This window comes from Apis mellifera, linkage group LG9, assembly GCF_003254395.2.
Source record: "Apis mellifera strain DH4 linkage group LG9, Amel_HAv3.1, whole genome shotgun sequence".
Taxonomy (NCBI): Eukaryota; Metazoa; Arthropoda; class Insecta; order Hymenoptera; family Apidae; genus Apis; species Apis mellifera.
The window spans coordinates 6,529,970-6,549,270 of record NC_037646.1 but is presented as its reverse complement, the minus strand read 5'-3'; the positions used below and the strand labels follow the sequence as shown (position 1 = coordinate 6,549,270).

Sequence of the window (19,301 nt, the reverse complement as noted above, 5' to 3'; positions counted from 1 at the left end):
TTTTTAATGTTTTCATTAGTTTTTTTATAATCAGCACTATTTTATAATATGTAATAAAATTTTTCGTAATTTATCTGTTTGAGGTTGTGTTCTTCTTTTAGCCTTGTACAACCAGTTTAGTTGCCAAGTTACAATAATACCAAAATAAACTCAGAAGTGCGAAACTTCGAGTGACATAAATTCTTAACTGTGATAAGCATGTTAAGTACTATGTATGAAAAAGAATCGATTATAAAACGAAATGTATATATATATATATATATATATTTTTTTTTAATTGAATCTATTAAAGAAAATAAATAGTGTAAAAAGTTTTCAATAAATATTATTTGTAATTTGTATTGTGTGATTTATATAAGAATAAATGTTGAATCATTGGATGTCCGCAAATGTGAATATGATGTGAATATGAGATAACAATACATTTTTAATGATTGCATACAAATATATATAAATTATTATTATTCAAATAATATTCGATATATAGAAAGTGAAATAAAAATATTTTCATTAATATTTAGAAATTGGAAATTAAATTAAAATTAAATATAATAATAAAAGAAATATAATAATGATATAATAATATTGATTTAAAAGATTGAATGAAAATAATATAAATTATTTTTCACACAAAGATAATTTTATACATAAGTATAATTAATTTTAAACGATAAAAATATTTTTATATAATTTAATCTGATTTAATTTTTCTAATTTAACTTTGTTAACTTTTTATAATTGTATTACAACTTTTAAACTTATTTTCTTTTCATTTTATATATTTCGGTTAACAATGTTTAAGTATTTAAAAATATAATAATTGTTTATTTATTAGTTTATTTTTTAATTTTTTTTAATTCCAAATATTTATATATTATACATTAAAAAATAATGTATATTGCTGCTAATTAAAATTTTACAATTTTTTTTAAAATTATATTTTTTTTCAATTTAAGATTCTATTTTTTACGATAAACTTTATATAGTCTTAAAATGATTTTAAATATTAGATATCAATTAAATTTTATTATATATATATAATATATATTTAATCTATTAATTAAAAAAATGTGTAAAAATATTACAAAATTTTCTCTATAATTATAATGTAATAAAATAATAATACTTTTAATAAATAATGCAAGTCACATAATCTTATAAACAATCAATATATGATATATATAATTGTAACTTACTAATATTCTCAGTAATCAATTTAGATCTTTCTTAAATTTGAAAAATTATGCACGTCATCGTAATATAACGATATAACACATAGATGTATTAAAATAATAGTATTAAATACAAATTGTAATATTTTGTTGCGGATTGAATAGATATCGGTTATTCATAGACTTGCGTGCTGCGATATATTCAAGATATAAAAAAGACAATACTACAAATCACAAAGGAGATGTATACCTATTCAATCCAATTTCAATTTTTTCAAATATTAATATTTCAAATATATATATATACGAATAATTAATATATTTATTTATATAATATTAAATATTTATAAATTCAATATAATATTAAATTAATAATTATGCAATAATAAATTTTTTTATATTTTATATTACAAATTATTTATTTATAAACTTATTAGAAAATATTATATGTAATATAAAGTATTATACGTAAATAAATAATGATTAATTACGGAATAAGAAAAAGTTTAATTTATTTCAATATTACTTGATTATATTTCTAAGAAATTTAGCACTGCGCGAATATTTAATATATGTAAAAATAAAGATTATAAGTAAATTCATGATACTAAATTTATAATTGACTCATCGAACTATCGGATAAAAATAGTTTCATTCATTCATTGTAGTATTATGTCATAAACTTTCGCTTGTAAGCCAAAGAAGATACCAGCAAAAACACTAAGTTTATTTTAAATTACTTCCGTTACAAATTGGCACAATATCTAATATATATTTATATGTAAATTTATATACATAAATATCATGCATGAACATCAATAATTTAATTTTTTCTAAATTTCATGATTTAAAACACATTTATAAAATATTACTATCAGCCGTATTTAAAATATTCATAAGATGTCTGTGTTATTCTTTAATAGTTCATAGTAATATTTATTAACATCAATTTATATTATAAAAAAATATAAAAAATATTATATATTATTATTAAAATAAAAATAATAAATGTCAAATTTTTTGTTTCTGCAATTATTAAATATTTTATCAATCATTTTTTCCTTTTTATTCGAATTACTGAGATAGAGAGATATATGACTATAATATATATATTTTGTTTTAAATCTCTTTTTATAATCTGAAATAAATAAATTTAAGAATATTAAAAAAGTATAAAAATTTTTAATAAAAAAATAAATTTAAAAATATTTTTTAAACATTTTAATTTATTTATAGATATGTATTTATAAAGAATATCTCATATAATAGTACTGTGGAGGAATTTCTATGATGAAAAAATAAATTGAAAATATTATAAAATTTTTTTGAGTTTCTTTTTTAAATATATCAAGTTTAAAAAATTTTATAAATGAAATTTACTATTTGATAATGAATAAATAAACAATGAATAAAAAAATTATGAATAAAAAAAAATTAAAAAATCGATAGGAAAATAAACAAAAAATATATTAATAAATTTTTTTATATAAATATATATCATAATTTTCGAAAATTGAATTTGAAAATTTGAAAATTATATTATTATTTGACTGTATTCAATTATAGAATAATATATATATTCAATTTCAATTTTTGCAAAAACAAAAACTTAAATAATAAAATTTTATTTTATTTTTTTTCTTATTTTTTTATCGATAATTCGATAATTATCAAATAGTAAATTTTATATTATATATTATTTTATATTATCATTTATTATAAATTAATTTATATCCCATCAGGAATTATTTATTTCTATTTGAAAAATTTTGAAACTTGCTTTATTTGAAAATGAAATCTCAAGTTTTATATTTTTTCATATAGAATCTATAATTTAATTTCTTCTATAATTTTACTATTAATTGTTTTATAAGAATTCTATATGTATATATATATAAATCTCTTAAAATTAAAAAAAAAATTATATAAATAATATATTTATATATTAATAATATATTAATAATATATATTAATAATATATATTAATAAAATAATATATATATATATTATATATATATAAAATATTAAAAATTAATGAATAAATATTTCATTGATTTTCATTAAAATGTTTCATTTTATATTAATGTAATGTAAATAGTTTGTAAAATAATTATTTTGTACATAATATATTGTACAAAATATATTGTACATAATGTATAAAAATATTAAAAATTAATGAATAAATATTTCATTGATTTTCATTAAAATGTTTCATTTTATATTAATGTAATGTAAATAGTTTGTAAAATAATTATTTTACATAATATATTTTTTATAAATTCTATATTATTAAATTATTAATGTTTGAGATATATATATATATATATTATTTTTTTTCGTCAAATGAAAAAAAAATTTTTTTATATATACATTATTTTACATATACACAATTATTTTTATAGTTTTAAAACATGAAAAAATTTACAAATTAATGAAAATAAAGATATGAACATAATTAATTTTTAATAATTTTATTTTATTTAAAAAATTATGGATAATATTTTTAATATTTTTCTACAAATATTATGCATAAAAATATCTAATTATATAAATAAAATAGAATATTGAATAAAATAAAATTAAAATATTTAATTAAATTTTAATATTTTTACTTTTACTAATAATATATATCTTTATATTATAATGTTAAATCAAATTTTTATGATAATTTGTACTTGTTGATAATTTAAATACGTGTTTGAAATGCACAACGTGCATTCATATATTACATTTATTTTAAGGTTAATTATTTAATAAAAAGATTAAGATTAACTTAAAGATTAATATTTAAAGATTAATACGTAATATTTTATAATAGTATTTTACATAAATTTATTATTTTAATAATAATATTTAATAATATTTAAAGCATTTAAATTGCAATATTTCGATTTATTGAAATGAAAGTTTCTATATTCAATGAAGGTGATCGCGTACTCTTAGTTGGAGAAGGTAATTTTTCATTTTCTCTGGCATTATTTCATCTTAATTTAAAGATTGATATTACTGCAACATGTTATGAGACTAATGTTAATGAAGATTTTGGAAAGAAAAACATAGAATATCTAAAAAATTATGGTTAGTATTTTAAAAAATTAAAATTTTTATTTGATAATCCTTTTTTAATAATTAAGTTTATAAAAAATTCTATGCTTTTCTTTTCAGGAATTCGTGTACTATTAGGAGTTGATGCAACAAATTTAAAAGATCATCCAATATTAAAAACAGAATTATTTGATAAAATTATTTTTAACTTTCCTCATGTTGGTGGTAAAATGCGAATAGAAAAAAATAGAGAACTATTAAAACAATTTTTTATAAGTATATCAGAATCATTAAAAAGTAATGGTCAAGTATTAGTTACTTTATGCAAGGGTCAAGGTGGTACATCTATTGACAATCCACCAAGACGTTGGGATGATTCATGGAAAATTACAGAAATGGCAGCACATGGAAATTTTATATTAACAGCAATTGAACCATTTGTATGGTTATCTTTCCAAAATTATATAGTAACTGGATACCGTAGTTTAAATAAACAGTTTCATTCTATTGGAGCTTTAACTCATATATTTATAAAATCTGAATCACCAAATCTTAACAATATTGCTCCCAAAAAAAAAATAAATGTTCTATCATGTACTAATGATAATTTTTCATGGACAGATATAAATGATATTGTAACAAACATAAATGGTATTAATATAGATACTCACACATATACATTTGATATAACTTTTATTATTAATGAAAAATTTGATTCCATTAAATTTTATGTGTTATTATATAACTATGCAGGATGTATTATAAACAATGTTACTTTTATAAGATCTTATACATCTTCAGAAAAAATAGAAAAAAGAACTTATAGAATAAGTTATAGATCTAATTATTTACCTTTGTATAGAAAAAGAGTTATTAATATACATGAAAATTTAATAGCAGATATTTTAGAAAATAATTTAAATGTATCAGTCTCAAGATAACAATGTTATATATTATATTAAAAAAAGTACATTCAATATAACTTATAATTTAATAAATTATTATTTCTATTTAAAAATTTTTTATACATTTTAACATTATTTTCAGATGTATTATATTCATCAAATAAAGAATGTAATTATATATAATTCTTCTTGGAAACAAAATATTATGTATAATATCATAATAAATATTCAAAGACATAAGAATATAAACAAAAATATATTTAAGTCATTTTGTAAAGGGTTTAAAGAACAAGAAAATATTTCCAAACCTTTACGTATAATAAAACCAAAAGCAATTAGTGATACAGAAAAGAGTATTGTTGATTTGAAGAAAGTATGAATTTAAGTAATTTTCTTTAATTTTTTATTTAATATCTACAAATTTATTTATATCAAAATTTAGGTAAGAACAATTGGTGGAAAAGGTGGAGATGGAAATATATCATTTTTGCAATTATGGGCAAATGAAAATGCTGGACCAGATGGTGGAGATGGTGGAAATGGTGGGCATGTCATTTTTCAGGTAAAAATAATTTGTTTAAAAAAATCAAGATTAAATAGTATTACATTTTTATATTTAAATTATGTATACAATATTATATTTAACTTATATATTATATGTTAAAAATTTACAGGCAGCATATGATGTTAGAGATCTCTCTCACTTAACTAGTATTCTCAAAGCTGAAAATGGTGAAAATGGCCATAATAAAAGTTGCTTTGGAAAAAATGCAGAACATACTATAATACATGTTCCTATAGGTACTATAGTACGTAATATAGAGGGACACATAATAGCTGATTTAAATCAAAAAGGAATGATGTTTATTGCTGCACGAGGTGGTGCTGGCGGTCATGGAAATGCATTTTTTAAATCAGATGTATATCAAGTACCACGTATAAGTGAATATGGTGCAAATGGAGAAGATTTACAATATGTATTAGAAATAAGTAGTATGGCACATGTAGGATTAGTGAGTAACTAGAAACTAATTAAAAAGACTATATTAACATTCTTATTGATTTTTACAAATTTAATTAAAAACTAATAATATTATTATATTAATTTTTTTTATCAGATTGGATTTCCAAATGCAGGTAAAAGTACATTGTTAAGAACAATATCTAGAGCTAGACCAAAAGTTGCAGCATATCCATTTACGACATTAAAACCTCACTTGGGAATGGTATTATATGATGATCATGAACAAATTGCAGGTGCTATATAATAATATGTTATAATTTATTAGTTAATGTTTTATTTAAATTTTTAATAATAAATTTACTAATTTTTAAGTTGCTGATTTGCCGGGTCTTATACCTGATTCTCATAAAAATAAAGGTCTCGGTATACAATTTCTTAAACATATAGAACGTTGTAAAATTTTATTATTTATTCTTGATATTACATCTGATGAACCATGGAGAGATTTTGAAATTTTAAAATATGAAATCACTAAATTTAATATACAACTGAACAAAAGATTATTTCTTATTGCAGCAAATAAAATGGATTTGTCAGGAACAATGGTAAAATACTTTTCATTAATTAATATTAAATGCTTAAAAATTAAATGCTGACATAATGAATTATATATTTATAGAAAAAATTAGAAATACTAAAGCAAAAAATTCATTTACCAATTATTCCAATTTCTGCAAAAATGGGTACAAATATATCTATTTTATTAAAAGAGATAAGAATACTATACGACAAAGAAGGAAAAAAAAAAATGGAAAAAACATAATGCAATATGAAGATTTTACATAATATATATATATATATATATATATATATATATATGCACATATATATATATTAATTATATTATAATAATTATATTATATTAATTATATTATAATATATTTATAATAATTTTTCAATAAAAAACATTTATAAAAACTAATTTTATGAACAATATTTAATATTTAACTATTTTAACTTTTTCACATATGTTAAATTTTTTTATCACACTAATTACTTGAGACTGATTTAAGATAGTAAAAAACCATCTATTTAAATTCGTATATTGTTTTCTATATTCTGAATCTAAAACATATTCATATAATGGCATTAAAGTAGTAAAAACACTAATATCTGCAAGACTAATTCTTTCTCCAACTAAATAAGTTTTCGTTAATAATATATTATTTAATTTTTGTAAAGAAGAAAGAATATCTTCTTTAGATGTCTTAATATTTGTTTTAATATTATTTGGAATATTTTTTGAAAGATATGGCACAACCCATCCAAGTACTGCTGGTAAAATATGATTATCTGCATAACTTAACCATTGTAAAACTTCACTAAATGTAAAAGGATTGTTTGAACATTTGAATTGATCAGTTGATAAATAAAAAGCAATTGCATTACTATCAAACAATTCAAAATCATTTCCTTGTAATTTAATACCTTTGAATATATTATTTTTATGTGGTACTGTAATCAATTCTATATTATTATATTTAGCAACTATTTGGATACAATAATATTTAATACTTCCAATATCACCGGAAAGTACTAATTTGTCTTTTAGAGTTTTAAAATATATAAATTTCTCATTACTCAATTGATCATGATTTTCATTTATATTTTCTGAAAATATTTTAGATTCAAAGACGGTTTTCCATCATAACATATTTATATCATAACATTTTATATATAATAGATTAATTTCTACCTGCTAGTTCAAGTTTTGAATTAGCAAAATTTTTAGCTGTATATATTAATTTTGTTACACATGATATATTGGTACCCGAAGCCTGAGCAGATTCAGATTTTCCACCTCCTTTTCCTTCCATAAGTGGAACAATTTCTTGAATCCATTCATTTGCTTTTAATCCTTTATTTATAGCGAACTATTATATATAAAAAATAACGATAAAAATATTATTTTCATTTTTATTTAAAAGTTTATTTGATTATATATATTTTGTCTTACCTTAGAGACTGAACTAAGTGCAAAAATCTTTTTCGCATCAGGATCGATACTTATAAGTAATGCACTTGTTTCTGGCGATATAGTTCTTATTTTTTTAAGAGCAGAGTCTAAAGCTTTTGTATTACTATATGCTTGTAATATTTCGACTAATACTAAACATCCAATATTTTGTTGAATTATTTGTTGAATATTGTCTAAAACTACGTTGGTTATCGCAGTTTTGATCGCACGTTCTTTATCGTCAAGTATCTTTTTTAAATCTTTTAACATTTTACGTATTTCATCCTATGTTTGAATGAATAATATTTTTAATGCAATATATATATATATATATATCAAATATATCAAAAATATAGAGAAATGAATAAAATATACCTTTTTCCAACTTGAAATAATAGCATGTGAAACATCATCTGTTAATTCAATTATTTTTTTTATATGTTCTTTTGTATTTATACCATTTTTATCAGCTTCAATAGTTATTTGAAGTTCATCTAAATAATTTTGTAACATTGATGTCTTTTTTTGAGCTTTTATTGCTTCAGGACCAGTTAGAGCTACTATACGTCTAATACCTTTAGCGATAGCTTCTTCACTAACTATAATAAAATTTTTAATATGTCCTGTATAATGTAAATGTCTATAAAAGAAAATTAATATTAAAAAATGTTTATAAGTTATATTTTTCGTTAGTAAATAAATTAAAATATTTACGTTCCACCACAAAATTCTACACTAGTTTTTAATGCGTCAGAACTTAAAGGATTTTTTTCTAAATCTTCAACTGGTATACCTATACTAACAACTCTTACAGGATCAGGATAAGTTTCTTCAAACATAGCACGTAAACCTTGAATCGTTTTTGCTAATCCTAAATTACATTCTTTAGCATAAACCATTTTATTTTCATTTATTATATTATTTGTTATTTCTTCTACTTTTCTTATTTGTTCTGTAGTCATCGCTCCTATAAAAACATATTTAAAATATAGATTTCGAAATATTTTTATTTTTATTTATTTTATAATTATTTTTGACAAACCTTTATTTGTGAAATCAAAACGTAAGCGATCAGGTGCAACTAAAGAACCTTTTTGATCCACTTCTGTACCTAATATTTCACGGAGAGCATAATTAAGAACATGAGTTGCAGTATGATTGCTCATCAGAAGTCTTCTTCGTGTAGTATCTATGTTAGAAAATACTTTATCATTTTTTTTCAATTTTCCTTGACTGACAATTCCAATATGTAGAATATAACCACCTCTGACTTGAACATTTTTTATATGAACTTCACTATCCTTGAAAAATAAAAATTATTATTTGCGTTTAAGTATATTATAAATTTATGAGAATATTATTTATTTACTTCATCATCGATTTTCGTTAAAAATCCTTCATCATATATTTGTCCACCTTGTTCTGCATAGAAATTAGTTTGATCTAACAAAATTCCAACTTCTTCTCCTGATGATACTTCATCGACAAAAGTTTTAGCACGTCTAAGAGCAATTATAGTACTAAAACATGGAGCAAATTCGTATTCTTCATATATTTTATTACTTATAACTTTATAATTATATTTTGGTATATCATTTGTAGGTTTAATTTTTTCATTTTGTAATTCAGTAATTGCATGAATATCCAAATTAATTTGATCATCTACTTCACCACTTTTATTTTGAGAAATAAGCTAAGATATGAAATAATTTTCATAATTTTATAAAAATTAAATTTTGAAATTTACTACTAATATAAAATACTTCTTCTTATAATACCTGTGCTTCTTTTTTTGCTTCTTCATAGCCAATTACATCTACTTTTAAACCTTTCTCTTCAGCCATAAGTTGTGTTAAATCAAAAGGAAAACCATATGTATCATACAAACGCCATGCAACGTCACCCGGAAGAATATTTGATGATTCTAATTTTACTATGGTACGATTTAATAAATTACGCCCGCGTGATAAAGTTTTAAGAAATTGAGTTTCTTCTTCATTAATAATATCAATTATATGCTGTGGATCTTTTGTTACTTCCGGGAAAACATCACCTATATTTCCATAATAAAAAAATTTTCAATGAATAATTATTTTAGAAATAATATATAAAATTTAAAAATTAAAATTTACCAAGAAGATCTACTACAACATTCACTAATGATCCAAAAAATCCAGGTTTAGCATTTAATTTTTCAATTGCATAACGTACAGCACGCCTCAAAATCCTTCTTAATACATATCTGAAGTTTTATTAATATTAAATAATGGGATATTAAATATTAAATTTATATTAAATAATAAATAATAAATTATAATAATAATAATTAAGTAATAAATTGATTAAAATTCAGTTAATATAGATTAGAAAATATGAATAAATAAATATAATAAATTTACCCTCTACCAGTATTGTCAGGTACACCCCCATCTGCAAGAGCAATTGTAATAGTTCTTGCATGATCAGCCAAAACTCTATATGCCATATCTATCCCATTTATATCTTCCTTACCAACCTTTCCTTGATAAGATGGTGCTTTTGTTCCTTTTTGTATTGCATCAAAAAGTGGCATAAATAAATCAGTATCATAATTTGCAGATTTATTCTGAATAATTGATACTAATCTTTCTAAACCTAAACCACAATCAATATGTTTCTTTGGTAATAATTTCAAATTTCCATCATTTTCTCTAAAATAATGTGTAACATTAAAGAATTAGAATTTATTTTATATATAATAAAAATTACTGACCTATTAAATTGTATAAATACAAGATTCCAAATTTCTAAAACATCTGGATCATCCTGATTTACTAAATGAGCTGCTTCTCTATTGCCAATGCGATCATAATGGATTTCACTAGAAGGTCCACATGGACCTGTTTCACCCATTTCCCAAAAATTATCTTTCATATTTCCTGGTAATACATGTGTAGGAGATAAACTAAGAAAGAAAATGAAATTATTTACAATGATTTTAATATAATAAAAATTAAATATAGCAATATATATAATAAATAAAACATAAAATATACCCTAAAGAAAGCCAAATTTGTTTGCATTCTTCATCAGGTTTTAAATTATTCTTTTCATCTCCTCCAAAATAAGTTACATATAATCGATCTGATGATAATTTTAATTTAACAGTTAAAAATTCCCAAGCCCAGGTACAAATCTCTTTCTATAGAATCAATTGTAAATATAAAAATAATAATAATTTTGAAATAAATTATGCATTATATAATTATATTATATATTACTTTAAAATAATCTCCAAAAGACCAATTGCCCATCATTTCAAAAAAAGTATGATGATAAACATCTTTTCCAACATCATCTAGATCATTATGTTTTCCTCCAGCTCTAATACATTTTTGACTATTAACAGCTCTCACTAATTTTGCCATATCACTATTAGGATCCACTATTCCTAAAAATATTGGTTTAAACTAAAACAAATAAAAATAATAAATAAAAATTATATTTTATATAATTAGAAACAATAACAATTTTGTTAATACTTGATTCATTCCAGCATTTGTAAATAATAAAGTTGGATCATCATGTGGTATTGTAGAACTAGAATGCACATATTCATGGCCTTTACTTTTAAAAAAATCTATATAAGCTTGTCGAATTTGTTTGGCAGTCATCATTATAGTCATATTGATCTATTCTTCTTATTTTTCCTCTTCTTTCTTATCCTATTTTTAAAATTAAGCAATATGTAATAAAATTTTTATAAAGAAATTTAAACATATGGTTAGTAATGTAAAAATTAAAAATAAACAAAATATTCAAATAACAAATATTAATTAAAAAATTATATATTTAATTTCTGAAATTATTATTTATATTACAATATTATAAAATTATAATGTATAAATAAATATTAAATGATAACTCACTCTAATTATTATCAATAATTATTCAATTTCTGTTAAAGCAGCTGGACTAATGATAAAATATTTCAAAAGAGAAAGGAAGAAAATATCTGGAACATGTGATATATACCGATCGCAGATGCACCGTAATTTCAGTTCTTTGACTGCATCAACGGTGGCGTAACGAATCTTGCTTAAATATTAACATAACCAAAATTATTTTTAAAAATATATATTACAGTATATGTAAATTTGATTTAAATATAACATTAAAAAATATTCTTCTTATTAAAAATATTTAATATTAATATTTAAATTAAAAATTAATCATGTAATAAAATAATTAATATTTATTGATAAAAATATTTTATTTTATAGATCATTAAGTACACATATATGTGCATAAAAAGTAACAAAGAATCAGGTTATTTCAAACAATTTTTAATTTAAAAAACAATCAAAATGCCATTTATGATTGGTAAAGCACCAATACGAAGAACATTAAATTATTTAAAAGCTGGTAAATTAATTTTAAAAGACGAAATACAAATATTTTCTGTTAATTATAATACATTTGGAAAACATCATGAAGGCACCAGGTATATTTATTTTATATTATTTTTATGTCTTATTCGATTTTTTATATTTTATATATATTAAATAAATTTTATTAAAAAAGTACTTAAAAATATAATCAATATACATAATATATATATTTATAAATAATATGATTTTTATTTAGGGATTTCGTATTTTGGAATTTACCACAAATTCAATATAAAAATCCAAATGTGCAAATTATCACTTTCAAAAATATGACACCAACACCTTTTATTAAATGTTATTATGGTATGTAATTTTTTTTCTTTGAAATAAATTATTATATATTTTTTTATATAATAATTAAAAAATTTAATTTTTTTTTATGCAATCTTAAATAATTCTATTTTTATTTATATGATTTTGAGTTTATGATTTTCAATGTTTTTCTTATCTATGAATTATAAAATTATATATATATATTCATATAAAAAATATATTATAAGATATATATATTATAATATTAATATTATAAGATAATATTAATAATTAATATTATTATATTAATATAATAATTATTTACATTATATCTTAATAATTTTTAAAACTATATATCAAAAAGAATACTTTTTCAATCTTTTACAGAAAATGGAAATACTATGTTAATTGATTTAGATAGTAAATCTAAAGAAGATATATTATTTCATCTTCAAAATGTAATTGGTAAAACAAAGCATATTCTGGAGGAAGAAAATGAAATGAAAGAAAAGAAAGATAATTCTGCTAATTTTGGTGTTGGTTGTGATAGAAGCTGCATATGTTTAATACCTGGCCAAGTACCATGTCCTGCTGTAGTACCCTTACCATATCACATGCGTGGAAAATATAAAAAAAGTTTAAAAGAACCATAATTTTGTTTGTTTATGTAATTGTATTATGATTAAAATAAAACTAATTTTAGCAAAAATTTAATATCACTTTTATTTAAGTTTTATATTAATATCTTTTTATTTTTAGATATTTAATTTTAAATAAAAAATTATCATATTTTACATTACAATAAAATATATATTAAAGTATATATTTGTTTATTATAAAAAGATATTATAGATTATGAAAATACATGTACATTAATGTACATATTAAATATTATGTTGTTAGTGAATTAAGATACTTGTGTATCTAATGTGCAGTTGCACCTTAGGAATCATGTTGACAGTAGAAAACGAGACTTAAAAAACTAACTAAAAAATAAGATTTTATAATAAAAAAATTGACATAATACAGAGATATTACTTAAATAGAATATATAAATAATATAAATATTCCAACTATAGTCATGGAACAAACATTGATAATATAAATGAAATGATTATTTTTAATTGTAACACTATAAATTAAAAAAAAAAACAATTTTTAAATTATCTCCTTGGTTTATGACGATTGTATGGCTTATTATTATGATAATAATTACTTCTATTATGATAACGAGTAGATGTGGACGGTTTTGGATTTTCTGGTTTTTGATATAAATGTATTATTGGTGATCCATTTAAAGGTTTATTTAATTCAAATTCCTCTTCTGATTCTTTCATTAATTTCAATTTTGCTTCTATAGCTTGAATTGCTGTTTCACGACTATTAAAATAATTAATAATATTTAATAATAGTCATTTAAAATTATTATTTTTATTATTATATATGTATAAATTAAAATTTACCTTATTCTTTTATCTTCTTTTTTAGCTCCAGCTAGAGCAGGTATATCTATTTTTGGCTTTGGCTTATCCATATCAGACTTAAATAAAATAAATACATATTAATTTATTAATTTAAAAATTAAATATAATATACAAACTTTTATTTAAAAATTTTAACAAAAAAAAAATATTAATATTTAATGTTATTTTAATTATTACCTCCGTTACACTATGAGCCCATCTGACAATAATGTTTTTTGCTCCCACTTTTAAATTATGTAAAGCATCTTTAGCTGCTTTAGCATCTTGAATAGTTTTATATGTAACAAATGCATAACCTCTAGGTTGACCAGCTTGTGGGCCTGATCGATGAAATAGAAGGTCGAACTTTTCAATTGTTCCATGTTTTTGGACGAGTTTTAGGAGTTGGTACCAGTTAACAGATAAAGAGTTAGTTTTTTCAGATTTTTTTATTACACAAAGAAATTACGTGGTTTTCTAATACTAAAGAATTATATTAGTATAATTTAATCATTAATCTGAGGTAAATACTTACTCATTAATTCTTAAATCTAAATTGCCTACCCATAATCTTCTGTCTTCTACTTGATTTGATTTGATGGGTTCTAATGGCAAAGGAACTTTAGTAATTGGCTAAAAAATTAAAAAAAATTATTAAATTCATAATATATATTAAAATTATTTTGAAATTTAAATAATCATATAACCTCTTTTGATTAAAATTAAACTTTACCTCCATATTTATAGAGTCTAAAAAAATATTAAATTAATCAAAAAGACCTTATTTGCTCGTATTAACTTTGAAATATATTTTTGTGTAAAACTGAGCATTAGGCCTTAAATATTTATACGAAATCGTACAAATGCATTGAAATACAGAATTCACTTTACGGCAGTTTAGCAAATTGTTCGTCTTTACGGACAATAATTACAAGTGACATATCTATTATTGAAAATAATTTAAATATATTTAATATATTTTGATATTTATAATACATATTTAAAACCAATTAAATTTAATCATAAATATTTTATCATAGTAAATTATTTTATTATACTTCCGAATTTAATATAATGTTTAAGATCATCTTCAATGTTTTGAATTATAATTTTATGAATGAATAAATATAAATAAAATGTAATATAGATTTATATATTCAATAATGATAATATTGTTTATGATATATGAATTAAAAAACTTTTCTACTCTCTATTATAATACAAAGAATAAATAGTTCTTTACTAATTTTAAATATGGCGTCCTTTTCATCAATTGCGAATGATGACAGTAAGAAATAATCGCAATATTGAATCACATTAAATTATTTATTTATTTTGCATTTTTGTGGAAAATATTCCAAATGGAGAGATCAGTAACATCTGAACAATCAGCTACTCAAATACAAACAGAAACAGATGTTACAGATTCTGTATCTCAGGTATGCTTAGTTTTATCATGATTGCGTCATTATTTTGATATAATAATTTATACTTTTTATGATAATAAAAGATATAATACAAGTGTTAATAGTGTAAAGTGTTATTCTAACAATATCATTATGTAATTTTATGGTGATTTTAGTTTTTAATTTAGTGAAATGATATTTATATTTTTATTATAATTTTATTTTATTATAATTGTGAATAATAAATATTTTTTATAAAAATAACTGTTCTTTATCAAAAATATACAATGTACACATTTGTTTCAAAATGGATAAGGACAAAATATTTACTAAACATATATATTACAAAAAATCGAAAATATACATGTACAAATATCAAAGATGATAAATCACCTTTATCCGGAATTCGTGTTTTGGATTTGACTCGAATTGTTGCCGGACCTTATTGTACCATGATTCTTGGAGATCTTGGTGCTGAAATCTTAAAAATTGAAAAACCAGAGAGTGGGGATGAAGCACGAAAATGGGGTCCACCATTTATACAAGGAACTGAAGAAGCAACTTATTTTCTTAGTGTTAATAGAAATAAAAAAAGTATATGTATTGATTTAAAAAAAGGCAAAGATATCATTTATGAGTTAGCAAAAAAATCTGATGTATTAGTAGAAAATTATGTACCAGGAAAATTGAAAAAAATGGGTTTAGGATATGAAGATATTTCCAAAGTAGCACCTCATCTAATATATTGTTCTTTGACTGGTTATGGATATAAAGGACCTTATGCAAATAGACCAGGATATGATATGATTGCTGCTTCCATAGGAGGATTATTACATATAACAGGTTCAAAAAATGGTCCACCATGTAAAGTTGGAATAGCAGTAACTGATTTAGCAACAGGTTTATATGCTCATGGTGCTATATTAGCTGCATTATATCAAAGAATGACAACTAAGAAAGGACAATGGATTCAATGTAATTTATTGGCAACACAAGTTGCTAGTTTAATAAATATAGGATCAAATTATTTAAATGCTAATAAAGAAGCAGTACGTTGGGGTTCAGAACATGAAAGTATTGTACCTTATGAAGCTTTTCATACAAAAGATGGTTATATGACTGTAGGAACTGGAAGTGATACACAATTTTTAGATTTACTTAAAAGAATGCATTTAATAGAATTATCTAAAATAGATAAATACAAAAATAACAAGACTAGAGTGGAAAATAGAGATGAATTATTATCTATTCTCAGAAAAAAATTTGAAACAAAAACTAATAAAGAATGGGCAATTGTTTTTGAAGGTGCTTCATTCCCATATGGACCAATAAATACAATAAAACAGGTACAAAATTATAAATGTTAATATTAAATGGTTTAAAAATACAAATGTTTATACAAAAAAGTCTTTATCTTTATACAAGTCTTTATACAAAAAATTTTATAGGTTTTTGAAGATCCTCATATAAACTATATGAAAATGGTACAAGAAATGGAGTATTCTACAGGAAAAAAAATTAAAGTTATTGGTCCTGCTGTAACTTATAGTTATTCTACAAATAAAGTTCGATGTGCACCTCCTGTAATGGGTCAACATACTACAGAAATATTAAAAAATATTTTAAACTATACCGATGATAAAATAGAAGCTTTAAAGAAAGTCAAGATTGTGCAATAAAAAAGTGGCTATTATTTAAAAAAGATATAAAGAAAATTTTAAATTCTAATATTTAATATAATAATTTAATAATTTGAATTTTTTAATATAAACTTTAATAATATTATTATATATTTTTAATGTAATTTTATATTAATTTTTTAACATAAACAAATATATCCATTTAAAACAAATAATCTTCTGAAATATATCTATCTGCATTTTTATTATAAACTTACAATTTATCATGTATATCATACATATAAATATAAAAGATAGAAAATATTTTATATGTTTTTATTTTTTTAGGATGTTCCTACTGTCCGATTATGTCTTAGAAAACCAAGATCAAATAAGAAGGTTCAATGGACTCAGGGTACTGTAGATAATGAACATATGAATAAAAAGAAATCTAAATGTAAATATTTATTTCATTCAATTTTTCATAATGTATAAAATATGAACAAAAAATAATTATATTTATGCTCAAATATAATTCATATATCATTGTACAGGTTGTTGTATTTATGAAAAACCAAGAAGTTTTTGTGAAAGTAGTTCTGAAGATAGTGATGATGAATGTGAACATTGTCATGGTCATAAAGATGCTCATAAAAAAATTCTACAACGTAATGCAGAAACATCTAAAGAAGAAATATCTCCTGCTCCAGGTAATTTTATTAAATAAAATTATATCATAATAAAAATGTATATATAAATTATATGAAAAAAATATTTAAAATTTTTTATATATTTTTTATAGAATCAATGGTAAATGTATCTACATAAATATTTTAATAATATAAATAATTTCTTTAAATGGAAAAATAAATTTGAATTAATGCTGTAGAAAAAAAATGTGAAAATTAGGTATGTGATTTTAAATATAATTTCTTATGAAATTAGATATAATAATATATTAATATGTAACTATTTTGTAGGAAATTTGAAATATTATTAAGAAATCATTAATTTTTAGCATAATTATTATTATTATTATTGTTATTGTTATTAACATTCATATTTTTTAATAAATATTGCAAGTTATACTTATAATATTTATATTAAGTGACTATTAGTAAGGCATTATTATTGAAAGTAAAAGAAAAAACAAAATAGATTTTTATTTATTATATCATTAATTAATGTTACATGATTTAATATTTGTATAATATATAGTCAAAAATGAATTTATTAACAATAACTAGTGATTTTTAAATAATTTAAAATAAAAATATGTACATTTTTTCATTGAAATAGTGAATAATATATAATTCCATAGAATTAATTATAGTTCCTATATCACAAAGTATAGAACATGTATATTATCTTATAGTTTTTCAATAGTTATTCTAAAACAAATTACAAAAATATTGTAAGTATTAAAGTTTATTATAGATTTGAAATTTTTAACGAAATAATTACATATAACTTTAAATGTAATTTCTCTCTTTTAACAATCTATCTTAACGATTCTTGATTATTTTTTATATTTATTACACATATATCTCTTGTATTATAATATTTAAGTAAATATATAAGTAAATATGTTATATATTTGTAACATAGAAAACAATTCTTTTTTTAATTGGCTTTTTTTTTCTTATATAATATTTTTGATAATATAATTTTTTTTAAAATATTAATTTCATTTTAATTGAAAGTAAATTTTTTTATTTAAAATATATTACTCATAAATAGTTATTTATATAGTTCTGATGATACATTATTTATATATATGTATATAAAATGATTAAAAATTTTTAATTTTTTGTTTTTTTTTATTTGAGTAAAATTATAAAACATTTTAATCTTACATTTTTATTTTAATGAGAATTATTTCAGCAACTGTTAATTATATATATTAAATATTTGTGTACCATCAAAACTTATTTTAAATTAATTTAAAAATATCAGTCAGAAAATATTATCTTATTACCTAAACATAAAATATTGTCAATTAAATTTGTTATAAAAATTTAGAAGAAA

General features: G+C 20.4%; 5 protein-coding genes across 9 annotated transcripts; 3 read left to right on the top strand and 2 right to left on the bottom strand.

Moving 5' to 3' along the window:
• Window positions 1-3,886: 3,886 nt before the first annotated feature.
• Window positions 3,887-6,909, top strand: LOC411922 (mitochondrial ribosome-associated GTPase 2). The gene is made up of 8 exons (XM_395391.7): window positions 3,887-4,250; window positions 4,338-4,913; window positions 5,410-5,495; window positions 5,565-5,684; window positions 5,797-6,135; window positions 6,241-6,379; window positions 6,459-6,691; window positions 6,766-6,909. Exons 1-8 carry the CDS (start codon window positions 4,073-4,075, stop codon window positions 6,907-6,909), a joined length of 1,815 nt encoding a protein of 604 aa, XP_395391.3. The 5' UTR covers window positions 3,887-4,072.
• A 95-nt stretch (window positions 6,910-7,004) lies between these two features.
• On the bottom strand, window positions 7,005-12,150 carry LOC411923 (alanine--tRNA ligase, cytoplasmic). 2 transcript variants are annotated; one of them, XM_395392.7, is made up of 15 exons: window positions 12,012-12,150; window positions 11,625-11,807; window positions 11,364-11,552; window positions 11,139-11,284; window positions 10,856-11,047; window positions 10,503-10,793; window positions 10,236-10,345; window positions 9,882-10,156; window positions 9,473-9,796; window positions 9,146-9,404; window positions 8,818-9,070; window positions 8,479-8,743; window positions 8,104-8,388; window positions 7,843-8,020; window positions 7,005-7,757 (listed from the first exon to the last, which is right to left on the bottom strand). In XM_395392.7, exons 2-15 carry the CDS (start codon window positions 11,766-11,768, stop codon window positions 7,084-7,086), a joined length of 3,585 nt encoding a protein of 1,194 aa, XP_395392.3. In that variant the 5' UTR covers window positions 11,769-11,807; window positions 12,012-12,150; the 3' UTR covers window positions 7,005-7,083. The 2 variants fall into 2 exon arrangements, with proteins under 2 accessions (XP_395392.3, XP_006561680.1); XM_006561617.3 differs by lacking the exon at window positions 12,012-12,150 and having other exon boundaries at window positions 11,364-11,533; window positions 11,625-11,766.
• Window positions 12,055-13,488, top strand: LOC411924 (probable 28S ribosomal protein S25, mitochondrial). 2 transcript variants are annotated; one of them, XM_006561619.3, is made up of 4 exons: window positions 12,055-12,162; window positions 12,366-12,586; window positions 12,730-12,836; window positions 13,173-13,488. In XM_006561619.3, exons 2-4 carry the CDS (start codon window positions 12,450-12,452, stop codon window positions 13,436-13,438), a joined length of 510 nt encoding a protein of 169 aa, XP_006561682.1. In that variant the 5' UTR covers window positions 12,055-12,162; window positions 12,366-12,449; the 3' UTR covers window positions 13,439-13,488. The 2 variants fall into 2 exon arrangements, with proteins under 2 accessions (XP_006561682.1, XP_006561681.1); XM_006561618.3 differs by having other exon boundaries at window positions 12,110-12,233.
• Window positions 13,489-13,598: 110 nt separating this feature from the next.
• On the bottom strand, window positions 13,599-15,624 carry LOC726029 (probable RNA-binding protein 18). Of its 2 annotated transcripts, none has more exons than XM_006561614.3 (5): window positions 15,492-15,624; window positions 14,784-14,881; window positions 14,447-14,660; window positions 14,249-14,325; window positions 13,599-14,165 (listed from the first exon to the last, which is right to left on the bottom strand). In XM_006561614.3, exons 1-5 carry the CDS (start codon window positions 15,516-15,518, stop codon window positions 13,949-13,951), a joined length of 633 nt encoding a protein of 210 aa, XP_006561677.1. In that variant the 5' UTR covers window positions 15,519-15,624; the 3' UTR covers window positions 13,599-13,948. The 2 variants fall into 2 exon arrangements, with proteins under 2 accessions (XP_006561677.1, XP_001121805.2); XM_001121805.5 differs by lacking the exon at window positions 15,492-15,624 and adding an exon at window positions 14,982-15,189.
• On the top strand, window positions 15,506-17,356 carry LOC102653793 (succinate--hydroxymethylglutarate CoA-transferase). 2 transcript variants are annotated; one of them, XM_006561615.3, is made up of 3 exons: window positions 15,506-15,687; window positions 15,971-17,000; window positions 17,103-17,356. In XM_006561615.3, the coding sequence occupies exons 1-3, from the start codon at window positions 15,665-15,667 to the stop codon at window positions 17,331-17,333; spliced, it is 1,284 nt and encodes a 427-aa protein (XP_006561678.2). In that variant the 5' UTR covers window positions 15,506-15,664; the 3' UTR covers window positions 17,334-17,356. The 2 variants fall into 2 exon arrangements, with proteins under 2 accessions (XP_006561678.2, XP_026298827.1); XM_026443042.1 differs by lacking the exon at window positions 15,506-15,687 and having other exon boundaries at window positions 15,927-17,000.
• The last annotated feature ends 1,945 nt before the right edge of the window (window positions 17,357-19,301 follow it).